This window comes from Takifugu flavidus, chromosome 15 (genome assembly GCF_003711565.1).
Source record: "Takifugu flavidus isolate HTHZ2018 chromosome 15, ASM371156v2, whole genome shotgun sequence".
Taxonomy (NCBI): Eukaryota; Metazoa; Chordata; class Actinopteri; order Tetraodontiformes; family Tetraodontidae; genus Takifugu; species Takifugu flavidus.
Window position 1 is genome coordinate 13,365,837 of NC_079534.1, and position 23,570 is coordinate 13,389,406.

General features: G+C 47.2%; 1 protein-coding gene across 8 annotated transcripts in view; it reads left to right on the plus strand.

Moving 5' to 3' along the window:
• Positions 1-370: 370 nt before the first annotated feature.
• The window catches only part of st18 (ST18 C2H2C-type zinc finger transcription factor), a 35,234-nt gene continuing 12,034 nt past the window's right edge, over positions 371-23,570 (plus strand). For 5 of the 8 annotated variants that reach the window (XM_057055942.1, XM_057055939.1, XM_057055943.1 and 2 more), the window contains exons 1-6: positions 371-505; positions 1,528-1,702; positions 17,805-17,920; positions 19,915-19,966; positions 20,643-20,673; positions 20,836-21,023. In XM_057055942.1, the coding sequence (XP_056911922.1) occupies positions 452-505; positions 1,528-1,702; positions 17,805-17,920; positions 19,915-19,966; positions 20,643-20,673; positions 20,836-21,023 (616 nt within the window). In that variant the 5' untranslated portion in view covers positions 371-451. Of the gene's footprint in view, positions 506-1,527; positions 1,703-8,104; positions 8,332-12,041; positions 12,286-17,804; positions 17,921-19,914; positions 19,967-20,642; positions 20,674-20,835; positions 21,024-23,570 lie in introns of those variants that run through there. The other 3 variants (XM_057055945.1, XM_057055941.1, XM_057055946.1) reach the window with 3 other exon arrangements.

Consider the following 23,570-nt stretch of genomic DNA (forward strand, 5'->3'; position numbering starts at 1 on the left):
AATGTTTCGATTTTTCACTTTTTCCCTCAGTAAAATGCCTCTTAAATTCCGCTTAAAACCCGCGGATCCCAACGCTTCATCAGCGATAACCATGAAAACCACGTCAAACTTTTCGTTGCGGCGTTCCCGACGTCCCCAAAAAGTTGTCTGGTTTGACTGGAGAGGATGAAAAAAAGAGAGGACAACAAAAGTTGTTCTGTTGCCCGTGAGCGTGCACGGTGTCAGTCTGTCCCAGTCCCTGCAGCCTTCACCGTGCAGGCCCGACGGGAACCCGACCGCAGCTCAGGACATGGGCCCGTTTGTTCCCAGTTCCCCCCTCCACCCCCCCAGCCCCTGAAAAGAGTTGTGCTGTCTGTTTTGAATGGACAAGCGTTTTTCTTTGTGCGCCCGATCAAAACAGGGGGCAAAGTTAGTCAGCAAGTTGCATTCTGGTTCTTCGAGCCTCTTTTGTATGAAGTTCAGCGCGATGTTTTACACGCCGCTCGACCTGAATGACACGCTGGAGGTAGGAATATCCGCCCCCCTCCCCTGAGCCGACGGAAAGAGCTAGAACGCGCTTTTGCTTTTGAATGTTGCTCGTTTTCCAGGGCAGCGCGGGAGCGAGATGATCATGCGGGGTTAAAAACGTTAGCCGTGACGCGCAGAAATCACGGAGCGCTGTGGCGCTGAAATATTTATTTGCTTTTATCTGATCTATTTCCTAACCAGAAGGTATTTGCCTGCGAATCCCTGGCACTTTTGATATTACCTGAAGGCAAACGGTATATAGATTTATACAAGTTATTTACAACAACAGCCAAGCCATTCCTCTGGAAACTAGGCTGCAGATCAAAGGATTGTTTTGATCTCTACTTAGCATATTTGTTTAACCTAGCCAGTGATTCTGAAAAGTGCACAAGCTTTTCGGTGATATGCAGAGCACCCTTTATCCGTCTTTTTCTTCTGTTAGCGCTGGATTTAAGTACTTTCTGTATTTAGGAGACAACTGGATTTACCAGCTTTTGAATTTTTAGTTGCCCACTGCTAGCAGTCTTGGCACTCGGAAATAGATAACTAGGTATGTTCCACTGCTAATCCTGATCGGCCTTGTAATAGTATTTGCGGACTGTACCGCACTCAATTAGGGCATAATGTGCTATTTTTATTTCCTTTAGGTTGGATTATATGTGGAAATGTGTTTGTTTTTCACCCCCGATCCCCCCTTGCACACACACACACACACACTTTCCGCCTCCTGTTTACTTTGCAGAAGTATTGTTTCATACTGGTTCCACTCTCGCCGCACTGGATTGCGAAATGTCAGGAGGGAAACAATGTCCAAACGCTCCAAACGCCACAATAGATGCCAGGGCAATCAGGAAATTTTCTGGAATGCTTAAGAGAATGCAGATGCACACAATGCCCTAATTCTCCCCTTACTTTGGGTTTGGGAAAGATGAGCCCAGGTTTACCCGGAGCCAAAAAAGGGGGCAGATGGCTCACAAGAGGGATAAACCTGGGAAGTCATGCCGTAAATGTGTTTTACAGAAAACAATGAAAGGAGCGGACAAAGCGATTGTGGCAAAGTCCTTTGGAAAATGGGAAAGCAGCTCTCTAAGGTCCAGGACCATGGAGAAGCCGGATGAGCCGTCCGAGGAGAGTAAGGAGGAGAGCCTCTCCAAGTGCACCTGTGCAGACCCCCGGCTCGGCAAGAAACCAGTCGGTAAAATCGCCTGCCTTTCCTTACTTCGGGTCCGTCTTTTGGCTTATTTTCCCTTCTTTTGGTGTTAATTATTACTGTGGTGACGTGTTGTTGTTGTTTTTTTTTTTTTTTTTTTCTCATTTGACTCTCTGGCCCGCCATATCTGGTGAACAAACAAACCACATTGTTGGGCAGGAGAATTCCTTTTGAGGCAAAGTGTGTCTCCGATGATACGGCGTTGCCAGAAAAAGACAAAGCAAAAAATAGCAAACACAAAAACAGTCACAGGTGCACGGGAAAAAGAGAGACGCGAGTGAATGGTCACCGCGGTCCCCGGGAGGTCTTTCAGTGTTAGCCAGTGCGGTGGGTGGACTTCTGACAAGGACGCTGGTTAGCAGCCAGGTGGAGTGTGTAACTGAGAATGCCTCTGTTTATTCTTTTTACATGCTAATGTGGCTCCTGTGCGACTTTAAAGCAAAACTTTATTTTTATTTTTTATTTTTTGTAATTTCCAGCAGCTACAGACAGGAAAACTTTTGTCCGGCAGCGAGGGGGCAAAACACATGACAAAGGGGCTACGTGGCTATTATTTCTAACAACGTGTGGCACACTATGCAGTTAAATATAGTGCGTGAATGTGGACGGCAGCACCCCCCAACCCCCCCGCCCCCCATCCCCCAAAAAAGACTTCTAATAAAAGACTACATGAGGCCCAAAGATCTGAGCAAATGCACCCCTATGTGGCCAAATTATGCACAGTGGGGTATTTAGATTAAAGAAACTGGCTTCCATCTCTCTGCCTTACTGGGCCGTGCAACTTTTTAGTATAGCGGGCTATCGATATTGTGGTAATCACACTGTGAAATGTATCTTAATCTTTGCTTACAAAGCTAGCTTAATGTCAACTCGGGGAGCACAAAAGAGCGGCGCGGCCTTCCTTCACACACCTTGTAGTGTACCCTCCGCAGAGAGCTTAAAAGCCACCGCGTCTGCCATCTGCACTTCCAGGAACTCTTCTGCATAGCCATTAAAACAAGCTGTCTCAAAGGACATCGTTCGCGTTTGAGCGTCAACCCTGAATTACCGTGCGTTCATTATAATTATAAGGGAGGAGGGCTGCCAGGCTAGAGCGCAGAATGCCAGGTGCACACTTCCGTAATCTATCATTTCAAACAAATCGCAGCATTAACAACAGTATCTACATGCCTTTCAGCCATTAGTTCACTTTGGCTTTCAAACTCGCATCAGCCGCCGGGGCTTTTTGTTTGCCCTGACACACGCTCACATCACACACTCGCACATAGAAAGTGCAACACTTTGTAGTGTTCCGTTTTTGCTAAGCCTGCTTAGGTTATGTGACTGAGCCATGCCGCTGTGTGAAATTTTATCCCGATACTGGCAACAGTATCCTTGTGAGGGAGTCTTGTAAAATAGGTTTACTTAGCGCCTTTGCTGGCATTTTCCGAAGATAGCAAATGCACAAACACTGTCCATGATCGGATTAGCTGTTCGACAGAATGATGCAACTCTTTGTCTGTCTTGTGTGGCGCAGGTTCCCCTGCGCTTAAGTTTAGTGGTCATCCTCGACAGAATAGAAAAACATCGGAATGATCCAGAAATCCGGAAATCACAAAAGACAATCGGTGACAGCCGCAATCGGCCACGCTTCGTGGCGTAAATACGGCAGGTGGCTGCCCCGAAGTGGATCGCTCCTGCGGATTTTCGTTCTTTTTATTTCTTCCTGATACCGTCTCAACCTGCAGCTGCCTGGAATCAACACAAGTCCCAGTTTTGGTTTTGAACTTAGCCCGGCTGTTCCTGTCGCCGAGCTGAGGCCCAGGATTTAAATTGCATGTGATAAGTGTGAAAGACTTCTCAAAGTGCACGTGTACAGTAGGGAGCGCACCATGCCAAGTGCACACGGAGGGGACGCGGTTGCACCTGAGGACACGGAGCCGTGCAGCCGGAGTCACGAGGTGTGTCACGAGGAACGGTTAATTACGCAATTTACGACACAAATATCTCCTCGGATCTCGCTTATTTACATTTTAATTACAACTATTACTTATTCTTATATTTTGGATGTGACCATAGCGAGCCCAATTCCTCCCCTACACTCGAAAGAAGCAGAATGACTGTTTCCCACTGGAGGTTTAGATGCTTGTTTATCACTTTTAAATACCATCATCTTTGCTGAAATCCCCTCTCAAAAGAACCTTTCACTTGCTGGAATAAATTCAAATTAAAATTTAAATCCCTCTTTGCATTTCTTCAGCCTTTTTTTAAAATAGCTGCCTCCTTTTAGAAAGCTGTTTATGTAGTGATCTGCTCATAATCCAGTTTGTTTCTCAACAGCGAAAAAAAAAACACACACACAGAAATCGTATTATCACTATCTTGGAGAGATGATGCGAGAAAATCAGGAAGTATAAATGTCTGGATCTGGGGAAGTTTTCAAAGTTGCAAAGCTGGAAGAGAGAGAGAGGAAGAGGCCTTTCAGTGAAGTTGCCTGCCGCACAACAATTTGACTTGCAAATGCACGGGCGCATTGTGCTCTGATAACTCCGAAAAAACATCCCAGCGACCTCCGGAATGGATCGGGTAGGGCGCGATCGTCGCGGATTTGGGTTGCAGGCGAGGCGTCGCAGGGCCGCGAAAAACGAGCCCCTGACGCCGATCCGAGTAAGCGATACCCCTTACGATAATCTTAAGGAGCGCTCGCCCTTTGAATAGGCGAACAATATCCAATCAGAAATGTAACAAACGCAAACAGAAGAAAACAAACAGACGTTAACGCGCGATGCCTTTCGGATAACAATCCGTTTCGGATCTAAAATGACGCAGAAGAGGCCATTGGGAAATTTAATTTGCACGAGCCAGATTGGATTTATTGTTGGGAAACAAATTGTAATTGTGTCTCCAGAAAGTTAACCAAGATCGAAACAAAAGGAAATCAATGACCCGGCCCCATTAATCACTCAACGCCGGCTACTCGTACCCAAGAAACTTACTTCATAATCAATTTCTTTGTCTTGCTCAAAGGGCATTAGCATTCGAGTTGGTGTCAGCAAGCTTCCTGTATCTGCCGCAATCAAACATGGCAGCCCATCCACGTTAATGCCGCTTTTTTCTCTCTCTCTCTCTTTATTCAAGTGCTGATCTCTGAATAGTCGAGATGATTTTAGCTTATTATGCAAACTAACTGGCGTACCAACATTTTAAAGACAGGCTTCCCGCGTTTGTGTGCTGGTTTTCTTTGGGCACCAGCTCTGGATGTGGACTCGGTGCTCCCCCAGGACTCCTGAGCCCAGACGGCGATGCCTCCTCTTCGTCGTGTCTAGACACACTATTAAAGCCACCAAGGTCATTATCTAACCCGCACATTACACACACCTGTTACCATTGTTGCCTTTTTGGCTGAATCTCCAGGCTCCTATCTGGCGATTTATAGGCGTGTCTGTTTCATTGTCCGCTCGCCCGAGTAGAAAAGACGGGGCAGGGACCCCCCACCCCCCACCCCTCCCCCCCAGAGACGCCCGGATCTGGACCCTAACCCCTCAATGACACGACACAATGACTGCGCGGCCTGTGAGCCTCAAAGGGCGGACGTGGACTGACCAGTCACGCATCGATTTGACTCTCGATTGGACCGAGCGCTAATGAGCGGCGCCCCCTGCGGGTTCCTCCGTTTACAGCGTCCTACAGGCGTCCGTAAACATCTGAAATCTTACTGAAGTGCCTTCAAAGGACCGACATCTCGTCAGGAAGCCCCCGGTCACGCGTGCAATTCGCCTTAAAGGAGATTGCCGGGAAGTAATCTGAACGTTTCTTTTAACGGCGGCTCGGTGACGTGCGGCGTTGATAATGATCCCCATGAAAAATACCCTGCATCTTCAAAAGGAGACCCTCTGTCTGCTGACATTAACACAAAGAAAGTTCCACATCCCGGAGCCGTATCAGCAACACGTACTTATGTTGGTATTTGCATATGTAAATCAATACATACACTTATATATATATATATGTGTATGTGTGTTTACGACTCTACTGGAGGAACAAGTGGCATCAAGTGGAGAGTTGGGCTCCGCCAAGAAGGAGCCTTTTGGGCGAACCTCAACGCATTCCGGGCGACATTAACCACAGTATGATATAGGTTTTTACGTTAAATGAATGCGCACCGCCGCCCGAATTAGCCACGTGGCTTTTTGCCGAAATTACAGGGGCGGGGTGGCCGAGCGAGGGGGTTTGTTGAAGTTGCGCCGCTGACATTTTGATCCCGCGCTGCATTAGAAGAATTCAGTTAAACATATTTGTGTAGGTTTCGCAGGAGGAAGGTATAGTGCTCAAAACAACAGGGTGGCGCGACCCTTCGCTCTGCTCACATAATTTGCCGCGGAACGCGAAAAGCTTTTAGACGCAGATGTGACCCATTGTAATACCCTTCTAAACGCAATCAAACACTTTCTACAAATATGAGCAGGACTTTTTAAACGTGAACCCTTGTTTGACATGTAATTTCGTCCAGCCCACTCCTCTTTCATTCCTCCATCAGCTCGCTCCGGTTATGCCCACATTTTTCCGTTGATGAAACAGCTTTGAAAACAAAACAAAACAAAAAAAACACCAGTAGTTTGTGTTCTAAGCCCGCTCTGAACGAGGCCTTTTTTATTTATTTTTTTAAACAGATGCAGGGGCCAAAAGAAGACATTTGCATTTTTTAAATCCAGCCTCAATATCTCGCCTTCTCATGACTTGTCAAGACCGTCTGACATGAGTTGATTTGTTTTTTTTCCAAGTGTTTTTCAAGCCCAAGACATGAAATAATCATCCCCGCAACAAGGTTCCTCCGCGTCAGCAAACAAAGAACAGGGGATTTGATAAGACGCTTAGATGGAGGAGTTTTCGTATGTGTTTCTGTGATTAACAGGCACAAATAGATGGGAAAAAAGGGGAGGAAAGCTGGCCTGCTGTCTTTGTATGTGTCTCTAACGGTGTATCATGAATTGGCTCTTGAAGACAGTTAGAAATTAGACTTTCAAATGAGGCATTAAACAAGGTGATGATCAACTGCCAAACCTTAAGTAATGATATTCTCCATCCTCGAGTCCCCAGCCTTGCATAACAAAACGAAACAAATCGCAGGAAAGAGAGAGAGAAAAATGAAAATACATTATTATTACATATTGTGTCGGCGCCTCGGTCCCCGGGGGGGCCGGAGAGGAGGAGGAGGTGTGTGTGGGGGGGTTACACATCACTATGTTTGGGTGACCTCTACCATCAGCTGGGGAAGGGCTACGCTAGGATCTTGGAGGAGGAGGAGGAGTGGAGTAGAGGGTTGGGGGGGGGGGGGGCTCTTGGGTACCACTTATTTTAAATCCCGAGCTGTGCCGTACCACCCCCTTCTCCTGCCCCGCCACCCCCACCCCTTGCCCCTGGCTCCACCCAGAAGTGTGGTTGCCTTTGTCATTGTAATTTGGCCCTGTTTGCTAAACGCTTCCACTGTTTACTCTGCGCTATAGGGGCTTGTATGAACAGGAGTCAGCAGGACGCAGGGTGACATCACTCGGGCTCAGGGGTGGGGGGTTGAAAAGCTGCATTTGCCATTTTCTCGGGGCCCCCTTTCTTCTTTTATTCTTGCCCGTCTCAATCCAGGCCTGTCGAACGCATGAGCTAACTCGGGAGGCTAACATGGCCTACAGGGAGGAATTACACCTAATTAGTTGAATAACTGCTCGGCAGCAGCCTTCCGTAGTCACCAAAAATCATTTCCAGGTCTCTGCCTTTTACTGATAGCCAGACTTCTCGTGACAGGAAGAGAGAAAAAAACCCCACATCAGACAAAGCTTTTACATTCAAATGATCCAGGAGAAATGAAACAGACTGACAGGTATAGACATTAGAAAGGGGGCAAAATCAAATTAACAGGACAAGGATTTCATATCGTCTATTTTTGTTGTTGCCGTAGCGATAAAGTCGCAGACACTGGAACTGGTCTGTTGAGCCATTGTTATCATCCCTGGCCATCTGCTGCCGAGGAGTGACATTCCCTCTCATTTGCATGATGAGTGATGTATGAGGAGCTCGGGAGGGCATATGCCCCGGTCTTACACCGCCACAAAAGCCAGGGAAAGTTTGCTTCCCCCCCCTCCTGAACGCTGAGCACGGCGGCGCCTCCGCCGCTGACCGGGGGGAGGCGCCGCAAAAACAGCAGGTCACCTGTGTGCAGCTACCTGCGCGTGCCGTGTGTTTCCACCCGGCCACACACACACACACACACACACAAAATCTGCGGCGAGCCCGCGAGCGAGCCGGAGCGCGGACGCGGTCGCGAGCGGAGGCCGGTGCGCGCCTCTGCCTCCTTGTGCGCCTGTTTGTGTGTTTTGCGGATGTGGGAGTAGGGAGGGGGGAGGGGGGAGGAGGATGAGGAGGGGAGTGGGGGGGGTGGCTGTTGATGTGCAAATGTGCATCATGTTGAAGGGCTGTGAATGGGGAGGTGTGACGTAAAAAAAGGAGCCGAACGCAGGTGCTTATCTCGAGGCTGTCAAAGGCGCAGTATGTCATATTCCTGGGGACTACCTTTCAAAGCCACAGCAGCAGCTCGGCGACCGACACACTGGGAGAACATCAAACTTTTTGGACCGCGGCAGTAGGTTGGTGTTCGAGTTCCTTTTTTAAAAAGAAAAAAAAAATATTTGATTTATTTTAATTATTTTTTTTTTAACCCAATTTCGTAATAGCGATGGCTCGGTCAGCCGTCGTGATGACCGATACTCTGCTCCACATGTGCACGGCGAGCGCGTTCAGCTCAGCCTGGTAGTTACTGTCGGGTTAAATCCGAAACAGGAGCTGAAATGTGCCCGAAACTTGCTCAGATTTGCGGAGATTTGCTCGGCAGCGATACTTGTGTTGCGCGGATTTCAGGAGATTATGTGAAACAGTGTCACGCTGGCACTTTGTCTGAATCGTATCGGGAAGTGTTTGGAAACTATTGCAGCCCTGGCTCCATCCGAGTCGGTGTTCTTCAGCTTCTGCCCAGGTTCCAGACAGTTTGGGAGGAGATTAAATGGCTCAAACTGTTTTTTGAGAGGCATGACCTATTTTTGATCGTCCAGATAGCATGAGATAGTGTGTGTCTAGATTAAATTCACAGCATTTCTGTGCTGTATAAGCTTGTCTTAGAAGAGCACATGTTGGTATTGTGTGCAGAGACAAAGCACAGTGAGGTTGTCTGTGGCTTTGACAGTGACAGCTGTACATACAAGACCACTGAGCCTAATGCACTTAAACATTGACTCTGTGTTCCAATAACATATTTGAACAGTCGGTCAAGTATTTTATTACATCCTGTTTGGGCTTTCTGAAATTCTGGTTATGTTTGGAAACTGTGGTGAACGCAGCTTGGCTTAAGAACTCTTCAAAAATACAATATTTGGGGGGAGGGGGTGGGGTGGGGGGTGTCCTATGTGGGTAAGTTTCAAAATAAAAGACAAACAGTACATTTTTCTTATTGTTTATTGGGAACTATTTATACTTCAGATGCTATGTTAAGGGGGGGAAATGCTAATTCTGTGTTTAATGTGCAACAACAAAGGGTGGAATTGAACTTTTGTGCGCCACAAAGAGGACCTTTGAACAAATCCAGACCTGAAAAAGCACTTGACAGTTTCCAGAGCAACTATTGATTTAGGAAGATGGCTGCTGGTCACAAAAGTTCATCATTTACCAGCAAATCGTGGTAAAATTAATCGAGCTCTGCTCAATGAGCCAACTTTCTATTTCTGTCACTGCTACATTTAAAACAAGTGGGAGAACTTTAGACATTATATAGGGTTTTTATTTTCTTTTTAGATATTGTTTATTCTCAGCAATGAGTGGAAAAACTGAACCTCAGGTGGAAAATATGTGTGCAAACAAACAACATCTGTCATATCTCTCATCACATTTTCAGAGCTGTTTCGGTCTGCGACGCAGGCGTGAGCCAGTTTTTAGGTTTGGGTCATTCCAGACGCAGCCTTTTTCCTCGTTTGGACCATTTGAAGTGTTGCTCGTCACTCTTCCTGTCTTCCACCATTTAATCGCATCTTTATCGGCTTATTCCAGCCAGCTCGCCTCTCCACAAACAGGGAAAGAGCAACAAAAGGCATTAGCTGCCGCGTCACGTCTGCAAAGTTGGGCCATTCGGAGACGGGACGCGCAAGCGAGGCTATAAAGTTGCATCTCTAATCGGCGTTAATTAAAACAGCGCTTGGGGTTAAAGCAGGGACGTGTGACAAAAGAGTGATAAGTAAGGGCCATTATTCGTCCAGCTCGCTTCAAAAACAGGATGAGTTGCTACACGACAGATAAATGTGACCTGTTTGGCCTCCAGGAACTGTCCAAGGTACCTGCTGCCTGTTCAAACTGCAGCCCCAAACTCATTAAACACGCCGTTAAAAACCTCCGCCATGGGGAAGAAAATCACGCCGCTTGTTTATTTCTCTTTCTGATTAAAATAAATTAATTTTTTTTAAAAAAAAGACAATTTTGTAAAATTCTTTGTCATTTTTTTTGGACAACAGCTGCGCGTCGTCGAGTTTAAATCCTAAAACGAGTCGGACGTGATGTTACCTGTGTTTGTTTTTAACCCCCGGTCACACTTCAGTTCGTTAATCCAGGAAAATGAATTATGTGGATTTAATTCAGCCAGGTCTCAGGAATGATCCATCTGCTGTCGGGCAGCTGGCGACAGGATAAATGCAATTAATTTGTTTAACTTTTAAAAGTATCACAAGGGGGGAAAAACTGGAAAATTATGAACCAGCATTGTGTGTGTCCATCCATGATTTAGGGATCGTGTGGCCTTTATGCTTTTATTTAAAATGCAACCGGTCTTCTTTATTTTCATCATTAATAATTTTGCACAATTCGAGTGTCGTCGGTATATTAGAATTATTTTGAAGAATTTTGCTGAATTTTTGTGTCCTATTTTAGCTGTAATAAATATAAATGTCCTGGGCGTGCTAAATTTAAATCTAATTTCCAGAATTTACTGCAGCGAACCCATCCAGAGGTTAAATAATCACCAGAGCGCCTTGAGAGCCAGGATGGAACAGGAGACCCTCTGTTTAACTGCTTCCTTTCCTTTGATTTTCCTCTCTGTCTTCTCAGTTTACCACTAAAATCATCAGCTCGGTGTCAAATCCACCACAAATCGGGACAAAAACCTGCCTGACAGGGCAAGACTATGAAATGTTCCCAATTAATATTACATGGGATTTTTCTGCCTCCCTCCCTCCCTCCCCCACCATATTTTTTTTAAAAATAAAATATATATTTGAGAATTTACCTTGATTGTAATGTACCTCGTTGGCTGCGGTTTTGTTTGTTGGCCTAACTATAAAGGATCTGCTTATACCCTTGTGGGTTGGGAAGAATTAGGATTTATGAATTTATTTCCTCTGTTGTATTGTTTAAACAGCTTTGGTTTAGTTTTGATCCCTTCCTCTTGCCTTTGAGGCTGTTCCACGGTGTCAGCTGTTGACTGATAGTAAGAGAACTGCCTCACAGTGTGAATGAAAGAAAACTAGCGGTTGGTAAACACTGATAAGGGATAAATAGAAAGCGGTCAGGCAGAGATAGTTCTGTGGGAGCCCAGATTGTGTGCGGTCTGTTAAAATGAGATTCTGAGCCTGTCCTTTTTATTCTTCCTCCCCTCCCCTCCCCTTCTCCTCCCCTGTGTGGCGTTTGTCTGGAAAATCTCCAGTGACCCGGCTCGGCGGTCCCAGGCTGCAGTATTCTCCTTTTTGTATTTGTTTTGTTTTCTAACAAGGGTCAAGTTGGCCGATGGACACGTCCCTGATGCGTATGGACAGCTGGAGCACTTACAATGCTCCCATTTCTGCACCCTTAAAGCAGGTTAGGGGCTATAAAAAAGAGAGAGAAAGAAAAGCAAAGGACATATAGGCATATTCTCATTCCTCAAATTTACAGTGAATTCAATAAACGCATCATTTAAAAACAGTAAAAGAATATCTGCCCATCTTCTCCTGCACAGTCTAATTAGTCAAGGATCTGTGTACATGTATCACCATAATACAGTAATTACAGTGGCATAATTATGCATTTACACTCAATTCACTTAGACCCCCGAGGAATATAAATCTGATTTATCAATTAAAATCACTCTCCATGGCTGTCTTATTCAAGTCGCTTTGGTACCCGCCTGCTTCTTCCCAGTAATCAATGATTTTCTTTTTTCTTTTTTCCTCCCTTCTGGGTGGAATCTTTTATGTCACCATGTGGCGTATTTACACAGAAAATAATTCAGTCCATTGTAGCCCAGCAGCTAATGAGATTGGTTGTTAAGTGAATGACACAGAGGCTACAGAGAGAGAGAGAGAGAGGGGAAAAAAAAAAAAAGCTTAGCGTTTCGGGTGAATATCACAGCGTCCCTGTACACACACGCGCGCACACACACACACACACACACACACACACACGCCAGGCAAACACTCTCTCTCAGCAGCGAGGCTCCAGACTGCCCTGTACCCCACATCGATATCCTTCTGCTCCGTCTCCTCCCCGACATCACCATGAGATGCAAAACAAAGGCTGGAGAGGGCACGGTAAGTCGCGCTGGCGGTTCTGCCCTGTCGGACATGTTGACACGAGCGCGTTTAGATGCAGGAGACAAGTGAGTGGGATCGTCTGACGCGAGGATGCGCTGTGCCGCGCCAGCCTCGGGCTCAGATCAGTAGCTCCGTGGAAGGGTCAGGGACTGTGATGCTGCGTTCAGGGGACTCCGAATTCCAGCTCTGCTCTCTTAACTCCACATCTGCTGCTGAAACTTTTCTCTTCCCGCCACGAGGCCTCGCTCTCGTGCTGCAGGACCTGTTTTTTTTTAGGTGAGGGGGGGGGTTTATATCTCAAAAGTGTCTTTCTGCCTCTGCTGCTGTCGCTCATTTGACTGTGGGTTTTGTCTTTGAACTGTGCCATCGGGGAGGATCTTGTTGACGCTTGTTTCCGCCCGATTAATCCGCTCTTTGGTGGGAAATGCTGCCGTGGTGACACATGCTAGACCCTGCAGACACGCTCACCTTCTCCGGGACTCCTCTCCGGAGCATCATTAGTGGTAGCTCTCGTACAAAAAGGGCATTAGCTTATCGCGCTCCGCTGTGAGGCCTGAAAGTGGGTTAAAGTCCATCGTGCCTATTAAACCCTGGACTTAAGTCAAATTTACATTTGTTAAAGATTACTCCTTTTATTGATGCATATAATCATATTCATGGACCATCTGCTGATTTGGCAAGCGTGGATCAAACTCACCACACACTCCCACTAACCTTTTAAGTACAAAATAGTCTGGCTTAACTCACGCAGGGGTCTGTGTGTTTGTGCGTGGGAGATTGTATGGATAGTGGATAATACTTAATTTAGATCCTCCGGGCCGCTCGTGCCATATTTTATTTTATCGTGATGGCTTTTGGGCCCGTGTTTGAACAACTGGGCAAATAACGTCCGCCTGACGGTAAACAAATCAGGATCTTGATATAAGGGCTCTGATTAAACTCCGGGTTTGGTGTCACCGCGAGCATGGACGGACTCGGGCCCGAGCGCGAACCAAGTTCTGGCCTCGGAACTGGCCACGGTGGACAACGACGGGGATGGGGGGGGGTTGCCGTGGCAGCGAGGAATACTTATGTTTGACTCATTCCAAACAAAGCTTACGCAGATTGAGGATTCATATGCCAGAGGTAAATCCGAGTTAACACGGATTTAAACTGGCATGAGTTAAAGGACTAGAGTTTGTAATCCAGGTGGCCGAGGGATTTTACCATACAGTGGCAAAAAATCACTTAAAACTCCCCCAACAGTCTAAGCCAGTGAGCCCAGTAAGCAGACTGTGCAGAACTGATGACGGCACAAATACACACAAGCAAGTATGTGTGTGTGTGTGTAAGCATGTTCAATTCGTGCACGCATTCAAGCTGAACTAAAGGGGTAAAATAAGACCTTGACAGATTGGTATTATTTTCCTCCAACAGGGTACAGGGGAGGCGCACTGGGAATTAGGGCCTTCTATCTTAATAAAGATCAGTGGCGTGATTAAAAAAAAGCAAAAAAAAAAAAAACAGGCCGGTCTCCGTTTTTCGGAAGGCCTCGGAATGGCGAGGAAAGCGAGTGCCCCGCCGACGGCTGTGGTGGAAACGCTGGCCGGGGGGGAAACAAAGGTGGTGTTCTGGAGGACGGAGGAGCAGACATGGAGCGGAGTGGTTTAATGACAGGAACAGCTGACTCATTTAGGGAGAGCAGTGAAAGGTAATTAACCCTGGGAAAACTACAGCTGCCACGCGGGCTGTTCACTTCGCCGCAATCTGATTAGGAATCACTGCCCCAGTCTCTCTCGCCACTTTTCGGACCCCGTGTGTTTGGAGGTAAACTTCCCCTCCCCTCCCCCGCCACCACCACCACCACCACCCCCCCACCCCCCCACCATAAGCACCGGAGACCTGCCTTTTGTGTCGGGGAGATTAGCTGGAACGGTTACTACGTTTTCTCCGAGAATGGCGGACCACCTGGTAGCATTAATGCAGCCTCCTCCATGAAAGGGGCCTCCTCGGGCGGGAACAATGAGCGGGATTACACCGCTCATTGTTACACCGGGGCTGGAACTTCTTTTTCCCCAAACACCTGTCTTCCAAATTAGACAGGTTTGTGGCGGTGGCGGTGGTGGGCGGGAGTGTGGGGTGGGGGGGGGGCCATGTCGGCGACAGAATTCAAAGAGTCAAACTAACGGGAGCGATTTGGCGGCCTGGAGACCTGCCAGCGGATGAATTGCCTGCCACTCCGTTTATTATGCTATTGATTCATAGCGCGCTGTAAGATTTTATTTGCCTCAGTATTTTTGGTGTTCTTAATTGGATTGAAATTCACAAATAAAATAGCATATCATCCAGCCCCCGCCACGTGAAAGGCTGGGTGGGTGGGGAAGGGTGGTGGGGGGGGGAGTAAAAGCGGCAGAAATTTGGTCAAAAACAGAAATTGGCCTTTGATGTCAGAAGAAACAATCTGGACTTGGTGGCTCCGTGTGGTCCGGCTCCAGATGAACTCAATTTAGAGGGAAGGCTCCGGGATGACTTTGGACGGCGATGACAAGATTCCCGGACGACCTCCGCAAAGGTGTCACCATCTGACTCTTTTATGGGACTCTTGCGAACTGGGTCCAACGACAAGTTTCCCCTGTAGTTCTGCCATCACAGCAAATCATTGAAGCCATCGCAGCAAGCCGGCCTCCTAATTGTCTGTTAAGAATTCTGTGAGCTGTGTTCTTTTATTGAAGCGTCTCTGTCTTGGAGAAGTGATAAGATGCCAATACGCTCCTCTATAAAAGTACTCTCTGGCAAAAGGCACAAACACTTTGCTTGGCCGCCGGGGTGGCTGCGAGGCTGTTACATCTGAAATCGCAGTTGACTTCGAGATTCTTTTTTTTTTTTTTTTTTTTTTTTTACCGCGTCTGCATGAATGTGAAAACCTTCATCGGGCGGAGAAATGCTCAAAAGTTGCTGGCAGGATGTCTTGATTTCAGATGTGGTCGGGTTCTTGTTGTTGTTTTGTTAAATTGAAGTAGGATTTGAGTTTGTTTTGTAAAGTAAAGGCAAAAAGAGGCCAGTTTAGTGGTCCATCGTTCTTCTGGCCTCGGGTGCGTTCGTGGCAGTCGGAATTATTCTGCTGCCCAGCTGCTAACACAGCTAGCACGTCCCTCCGTCCGTCCCTGGCCACCTCCCCGAAGAGAGAAAGTTGTTTATCTTCCTTCCCCACTCTTGATTTTAATCTGCGGGCTGGCCTTAAATCACTGGCACACCACGGGCACATTTGCATCTCAATGACGTGAAAACAATCCCCTGCTCCTTGAACGCGGCGCTACCTGCTCTCCACGGGACAGGTGTGAGCACTCCTGCAGGCAGGTGCGCTCCAGGCGGCTCGCGCTAGCTTCAGCTAGCCTCTCTTTAGTCTTCCTGCAACCCTCCGTCAGGGTAAATATAAATTACAATCCGCTCGGCGTGCCCTCGGACATTCATTACAAGGATATAGGAGAGTAAAAGCCGCTATCTCCCGTCCTCTGCTCTATATTATACATTAGCAGAGAACACTCAGAATGCTAAATTGATGTGAAAATTATTCCTGGGGTAAACTATAAGCCACCCAAGTTACCCAGCACATTTTACCTTTTTTTCTTTCCTTCCCCTTTCTCCAGATCAGAGTGTAATTGCCAGTAATCAGGTCTGTTTGCTGCTGATAAAACCACTCTGAATGCGAGGAACCCTCTTTGTGTGATGACTCAATTATGCCAGAAGTGGCTCATCAAACCTGGCCCATCAGCTGCTTTAATAAATAAGGAGGAAAACTTGCTGCGGGCGCATTATAATTCCATTCATTCCATAATTAAATCCATTCCAGTTTTAACCCTTTCGCTCGGTGCGCTTCTGGAAAAAGGAAACAAAAAACAGGGAGGAGGTGGGCACACACACACACACCACACACACACACACACACACACACACCAGACAGTGACCTTGCACAGAGCACCCATCCGTCCCCCTATAATTCAAAATGATACAGTTGAAGAAAGGTCAAAAGGTTAAAAGAAAAGAAGGATGGAAATCAGTTAAAAGGCTCCTCCATTATTTTTTTTAAAAATAATAATTATTATTATTTTTTTACACATGCGTTGTTTGCACGCTCGGCCTTCGCCAGTCATCGCATTAAAAGTATAATCTAATCATAACAGTTGGTCGGTAGCGGCTCTGACATTTTCAAATCTTATTTTGTGTAATCTCATTTGCCTCTATCGTCCCACCGCCACCTGCTTTCTAAAGGAAATGTAAATAATGCCATTAATTTTATGGTCCCCAGAATCTTCCTTTGCTAGCCCGGGCCTGCTTTATTGGTTTCAGGATGAGGGATCACAGCAGCACCGCTGAGTTGTGGTTTTTCTCCCCTCCCTTTTTTCTCTTTTGTAAAAAAACTCCATCACAATAACGTCTGTGTTAATTACACGAGAGCGTCCCAAGTGCGCCGATAAGCTGGAAACAAGGGGACACAAAGACTCAAGGTCAGCGATGAATATCCACAGCAGCTGCACGGCATTAATAAGGTATTAGACGAAAATAATCACAGCGGCATCAGTAGCGGCGAGAGTGAGGGTTAAAGTCGCGCGAGGAACACCGGGCTTGTTTTACAGACATTTGCCTCGTCTCCGTTTGGACGCCGCTTCCCCGATAATGGTGCGAGGGGATGGTTATTCATGACTGCCGGACTGGGAAGGTCTCTCTCTCTCTCTCTCTCTCTCTCCCTGTGTCTCTGTGTCTCTCTGCCCCCAGTCACAGCCCATTCTCTCCTCTGTGGTGGGAACACTAGCAGATGGGGTTAGGGGGGAAATGGGCTGGGCTCAAGGACAGCTAGCAGCCAGATTAACACGTAGAAGATCTCACAGACACTAACGGAAATGGTCCTCTGAGGAGCATTATTTGTGTTGGACCCGGCGTGTGTGAGTGTGTGAGTGTGTGAGTGTGTGTGTGCAGGTTGAGGGGGCGGCGGTGCATAAATATGATTCAGCAGATGACGAACCAGCTCAAATAGTAGTGAGTCTTTTTTCATATGCTAATGAACCGGAGTGAATACCCCCTTCCTCCCTCCCTTCCTCCTTCCCTCCCTCCTTCCCTTTCTCCCTCCCTCCCCTCCCCCCCAGTTTTGTTTTGCTGGGAAAGTGCTCTGTGAGCTATAATTAAGATTTTTTTTTTTTTTTGCCTCTTTTTTTTTTTTCCAAACCAAAATAAATAATTCCATAATAAGATCTGTGAAGTGGAGAGGCTTAATGTACTCATTGTGCTCCGGCTTGTTTTCCCTCTTGGATGTTTTGTATTAATTAGAAGCAGCCAATTTGATCTCTGTCAAGCAATCAATTTGCGTCGTGTTCCGTATTCCACGCGAGGCTTTAAAATGCTCCCTCCACCTGTGTGTGACAGCCCCGTCTAAAGATTAGGAAAATAGTCCCATGAAACCACGACAACCACGCAGGGTTTTTCCTTTTTTTTCCCCTGATTTTTCACGTCGTCTGTGTCTCCTTCCCCCACTCCTGTTTCAGATAATGAATTACACGATCGCCTCCTGAAAGATAAGCAGCGTGACGGCATCAATCAGATTGGACAGTGTGGATCTGGCACCTTCTCCCACCGAGTGTTTGGAAAACTACAATCAAAGGTAAACAGAGCTTCAGAGCGTCTCCGGGGATGAACGCCGGCTAAATAAGTGGCTCTGACTTTAACGGCGCCTTTGACCTGCAGGGGTCGCGACCTCTGCGTGCTTTTTTTTCAACTCAGCACAGCTGTGGGAGGCGGCTAACACCCGCCCCGAAAGGCGCCGCTGACTCAGCGTCCTCCTGCAGCTGCATTCGGACCTGATAAAACCTCCTTTGAAACATAATCAGAAGTTGGGTTCAGACCACACAGTGTTTTAACTAAGCAGCTGCATTAAAAACAGGCCACAACAGAGCACATTAAAGATGAGACAAGATGCGTCACAAAACCCGATTAGTCACTCAGCATCCATTTGGGTTGCAATAGTACACGTCCAAATATGAGCGACACCCTTAGCGTCATAAAAACGTGGCCTTATGCTGATGAGTGTTATTATGTTTTCTATCTCTTTTGACATCAGTCAGTTAAAAACATTATTTGGAAGGACAAGTGTTGAAAAAAGACTTTTTTAAAGTCCACATTGTCAGTATTTCTAAAACATACCACTGCTAATATAAAAAATATTTGCTGTTAGCAAAATATCATAGCTATAGCATTAGCTATTAGCAAAATATCATATCCTCTATGATGTGACTGTACAGCAAACTTTGTGTCAAAAGGGTACAAGCATGACCCAAATAAACAAGAATAGATTAAATCGTGATGTTAATATAATTTTAAGAGCTAAGTTGTGCTGTTAGAGGCTCTTATTGGACCCTGAACGGGTGGATTTGTTCTGCTCTGGTCAACCGGAAGTCAGCCTGTTTGCCTGCGTTGTTGCTCTGCCAGGACGACCTGTCAGTTCACCAGAGCCTGCACAGACAGTGTCTGTTGTCACACACACACACACACACACACATACGCACACACACACACACACACACACACACACACAGGCCTCAGAAGATCTCTTATTCATATTAAACTCAAAGCTGTGTGTGACATATTGTCCAAACTTAATGACAGCAGGACACACACACACACACACACACACACACACACACACACACACACACACACACTCACATCGACAATGTAATTACATCTCACTGGGTGGAACCAAAACTAATATGAGGCTGTTGTGACCATAAACACATTAGGCTAACCTTAATCCAGCCATTGAAACCACAACATGTTTAAAAAAAATAAAATAAATAAAGACGTAAAGAAGCGGGGGCTATTTTCGCCGCGTCCCCTCTTATCTGCTGCTCGCAAGAACCGTCTTCCTGCATTCAAAAAAGATAAAAGAAAAAGGACAAGTGTCCAGAAAACTGTCCAGGCCCGTCTGTGTGCAGAAGTGTTCCAAACTAATGAGCTACACTCATTTTTACAGAATGCAATCTATAGTGTTGGGGAGTTGTTTGTCTCAATAGGCTGTAGTAATCAAAAGTAATGAACCTATTATGAGCAGGACCTCTGAGGGCCCGGCGTGGCATTAAGAGTGTGGCACATAAAAGGTTTATTAAAGGAAATTAAGGTCCATCACTGCCACACCTGCTCCCCTATTATAAATGTATGACAGGTCAGTGCCTTCAATCACAACAGCAAACCAGAGAGAGGAGTCATGTTTCCCATTACCAGGGAAAAGTAGCAGCATATCCTGTGACTCACAGATTTCACTGGCCTGTGACCACTATACGCCACCATCAGCCTGGAATAATTATGTTTAATAGGTTTTATTTGGGGCCCACGAGCAACACGGAGCGAGAGTGGATGGGTTTTAGCAACTATTTTTGTCTAAACACGCGCGGCGAGGCGCGGACCTTCGCCTGGCGTCATTATTTACAGTCATTATATTTTTACTCACCTTTGAAACTTTTAGGCCGGCGTCAGTCTCCTCCTTCTCGGGAGGGCGACGGATGCGTCCCGGAGTCTGGCTTGGTTTTAGATGCTGTAAATGAAATCTGCTTGTTTTTTTTGTTTTTTTTGTAATTTTAACGTTTTTGTTTTTTTTTACAGATGGATTCCGAAGGTGAGGAGCAAACTCTGAAAACATACCACGGTAGCACAGGTGAGTGGGGCTTTTTGGTGCTGGATGACACACACACACACACACACACACACACACATGCACGCAGGCAAGCGTCGTTTCCACTTACCGCCGTGAGTTAAGGGTATCGGTTCAACAATCCAACTTTAGAACTGTCAATTTTGTGTATTATCTTGATGGTGTGAAGAGCGCCACGCTGGCGTTTCATTATTCAGGGGGGAATAACTTCATTAAATCGGAACAGCGGCTCAAATTAGCAAAAGGAGGGAGTGTGGATGCGGCGTGATTGAAAAGCTCCACAGTGGATGTGACGCCGCGCGGGCGCTCGGGGGGCCTCCGAGGCCTTCCTGCCGGCACCTTCGCGGCGTCCGGGGGGGGGGAGAATTTATGAAAAGCGCCTTTTATTGGACGCGCTTCGCGGGAGAAGGGGGCGGGACGCGCGAACCCGGTCCACAAAGGGGAAATTGATTTCCCCTTTTCGGATCAGGTTGTCAGCGTTGTCAGAGGATGAGCCGCGGCGGCGGAGTCGCGACCGAGCGAATTAGCTTTTCCGGATCAATAAAGAAGACGGGGGGGAAACTCCGGTCCGTCACATAAAAGCTTCCTGAGAGCGAGAGGCTCTATTTCACAGTGAGTTGCGAGCGAAATGCAAAGGTGACTTCTGACGTGCTTCTTTTTGTTGGTCTCTGTTGGGCAGGGCTGCAGGGCTGCACCGTGGAGACGCACAGGTGACCTTCTCAACATTCCTAAAATCAGGAAAAAAACTAAAAAAAAATCAGGTTTCACATAGGAAAACTCCCATAACAGCTTTGAAAATCAGCTTCAGACCATTAGCCTGTCTCCTTTGTTGACCCCGAGGTGCTCCCCCCCCCCTCCTGTCCTCCCTGCAGCCCATATGGGCCCGTCGCGAGGAAGAGGAGCGCTCAGGAAGGGGCGCAGGGCGCCCCCGTCAACAAGAGAAAGTCCCTGCTGATGAAGCCCCGCCACTACAGCCCCAGCGAGGCTTGTGAAGAGGAGAGCGAGGACCTGGCAGCGCCGCAGGACAAAGAAGAGCCGAGGAACATTGACACTCCAGCAGGTAAACAGATGTCCTGTTGTTTTGTCTGTTTTGATGAACAATTGACGCTGAATTTTAAAATCCCATCTGTTGCTTTCATATTTGCCTCCCTCCGCCACCGGCCAGCCGCCGCGCTCATTGTGCAGTGGGAGTGAAAGACGGCCCTGCCGGGTCCACGTTAGTCGGGTCTCACGTCCGCAAATTGAAGTTCTGACAGCTGATCCGCCATGATATTTCTGGCGTGGCGTCACCCCCTCGCGATGAGGCCAGATTTCAGACCCCTCATCTGTCCCTCTCTCAATAGCCGGGGCCAAAGCCGCTGAACGACGCCCACTCGCTCGCTTTGATTTGAATTAAACTTCTTTCCATTCTTTCAAACGCCGTTTTTTCCTCCGCCATTGTGGGGAGCAAATGAGGCGGCGGCGGCGCCCCCCACCCCCCTCCCCCGGCTGGCGCGCGGAGGCCCCGCCTTTATCAACTTTATCAATCGCCGTTGAAAGTGTTTACCCTCGCCGACGTCGCTCCTCTCCTCAAGAGGGAAAATGTTTTTGTTTCTTCCTAATGAGCCGAGTTTCTTGCGTTTTGGCAACGGCGCCGGCGGCGTGCGTGCGCGCGCATTCGGGCCCACTATAATCTACCCTGATTTGGTATATTTTTAACGATGTAACCAAGCAACAAACAGAATTGTCCCTTTCAAAAGCTTTTGTTAGGCCCTCCAACACAGTCTAATACATAATTAGGCATAATGTCTACAGCTCATTATAGTACACATGTGTGTAGTTAAATGGACCTGGAGAGGAGCGGACTGGATTGTGTGGTTTCACTGGAAATGGAATTTGTTTCCCGGGTTCATATTACGCTACAATTATCCGAGTAATTCACGGAGCATCGTTGCTTTTTCCGCGCTGTCGTGCCGGACCTATTTTTCCTCTTCATCCTTTAACATGATTTGATTGATGGCGTTTGGACTTGAACCAGTTTGGACCAACAGGGCGACACGAGGCTGGCGTTTTTCAGGACGCGTTTCGCCGACGTTCCCCCGATTTGTGTGTGTGTGTGGGGAAACATTTGGGAAAAGTAGAGCTGAAGCAGGGAGAAGGTTTGCAGCGGGGGAGCCGCTCGTATCTGCATTTTAACAAAAAAGGGAGGAAAAATAAGCCCCTCGTTTGGTCAGGCCACACTGCCTTCAGCTCCAGCCAACTGCAGCCCTGCTGCAGAGTGCTGGTAATGGCTATTCTGGAGTACAAACTGTTCACCTGTTCCAACACACAAACCACAGCAGGGATCCAAGTTTTTTTCCCCCTCCATCGCTCTCTCGCTCTCTCTCTCTCTCTCTCTCTGTCTCGTTCTCTCTCTTTTTTCCCTGCTGCACGTCTGTGTCTCTGTGTTTGGATGTGTGTACGAGTGTGTGCTCGCCTCATTTTTATGCAGCTATGTCAGGCCGGGGAGTCCATCTGGACCAAAGACAGAAGCTCGCGTCGCTGGTTTCCTAAATGTAAATACGTGTAACTGGCGCCGTTGTTCCCTCCGACGCCGGTTCGGAGCAGATCTCTCGGCAGGGCCGAGCGGCACCGCAGAGAAAGTCAGTCTGTCTCTTTCGGCGGCATCAAATAATTGACGTTAAAGCTCTTTGGCTGAGGATTAAGTTTTTTTGTGCTGCTCTCCCATTAATAAGTCCCAGCGTCACAGTGATAATGCTGGTGCGCATCAGCCTCAGCAGTGTGATCTGATTCGGACCGTCCATCCCCTCCTCAGCCGGCCAGATCCCCGCTTTCGGTGCTGCTGCTGTCTGCTGCAGCCACTTAAGAGGATCTGGGCCCAAAGTCCGGCCTAATGAAAGTAAAACAGCCCAAAGAGCCTTAATCGAGCATAACTTTGCACCGGTTTCGGGGGGATCAGGGGAGATTTGGTCGAATCAATCCAGATGATAGCTTTCTCCATTGTTAATCACTGACCGCGCACGTCATGGGGCGGCGTTAATAAAGCCCGGCCTCTTATGGTTTTTCAGCGTTAACCTTATCCTCTTTGTCCGCTCGCTCGAGATTAGTTCACTTTCTGGATTTATACGAAACATTAGGTGAAGAGAGGGAGGTTAATGGGACTGATTTAGAGCGTCATTTTGGTCAAATTAAAAAAAAAGACATTGTGGTTTAACCTTTATCGCGCCGTTTATTTCACCTACAGATTATTAATAACCCTCTTATAACCTTCTGAATCAACACAGCACTTGACTGCTGATAGTTTTTCATGATTTATGCTAAAAGGCGGCCTATAAAATCAACCAAGAGATGTCTCACCGAGTTTTTCTGAGACGTTTTGCCTCCGTCTGTGTTTCCGGGACTCTCGTCCCCTTTTTCTTGTTCTCTTTGATGGGAACAACAATGTCGTGTTCTTAAACCGCTGAATCCTACAGATGACAACATGTTGCAGCTCCTCTTGCTCTCACAAATACACGCAACTAATTAAGAAGCTGATCTTTGCTGTCACTAAATCCCCCGATTCTCTTGTCCTAAATCTATATTTTCGCTGCAGTTCCAACCAAAGAAGGAAAACAAATGTGTTTCTCAT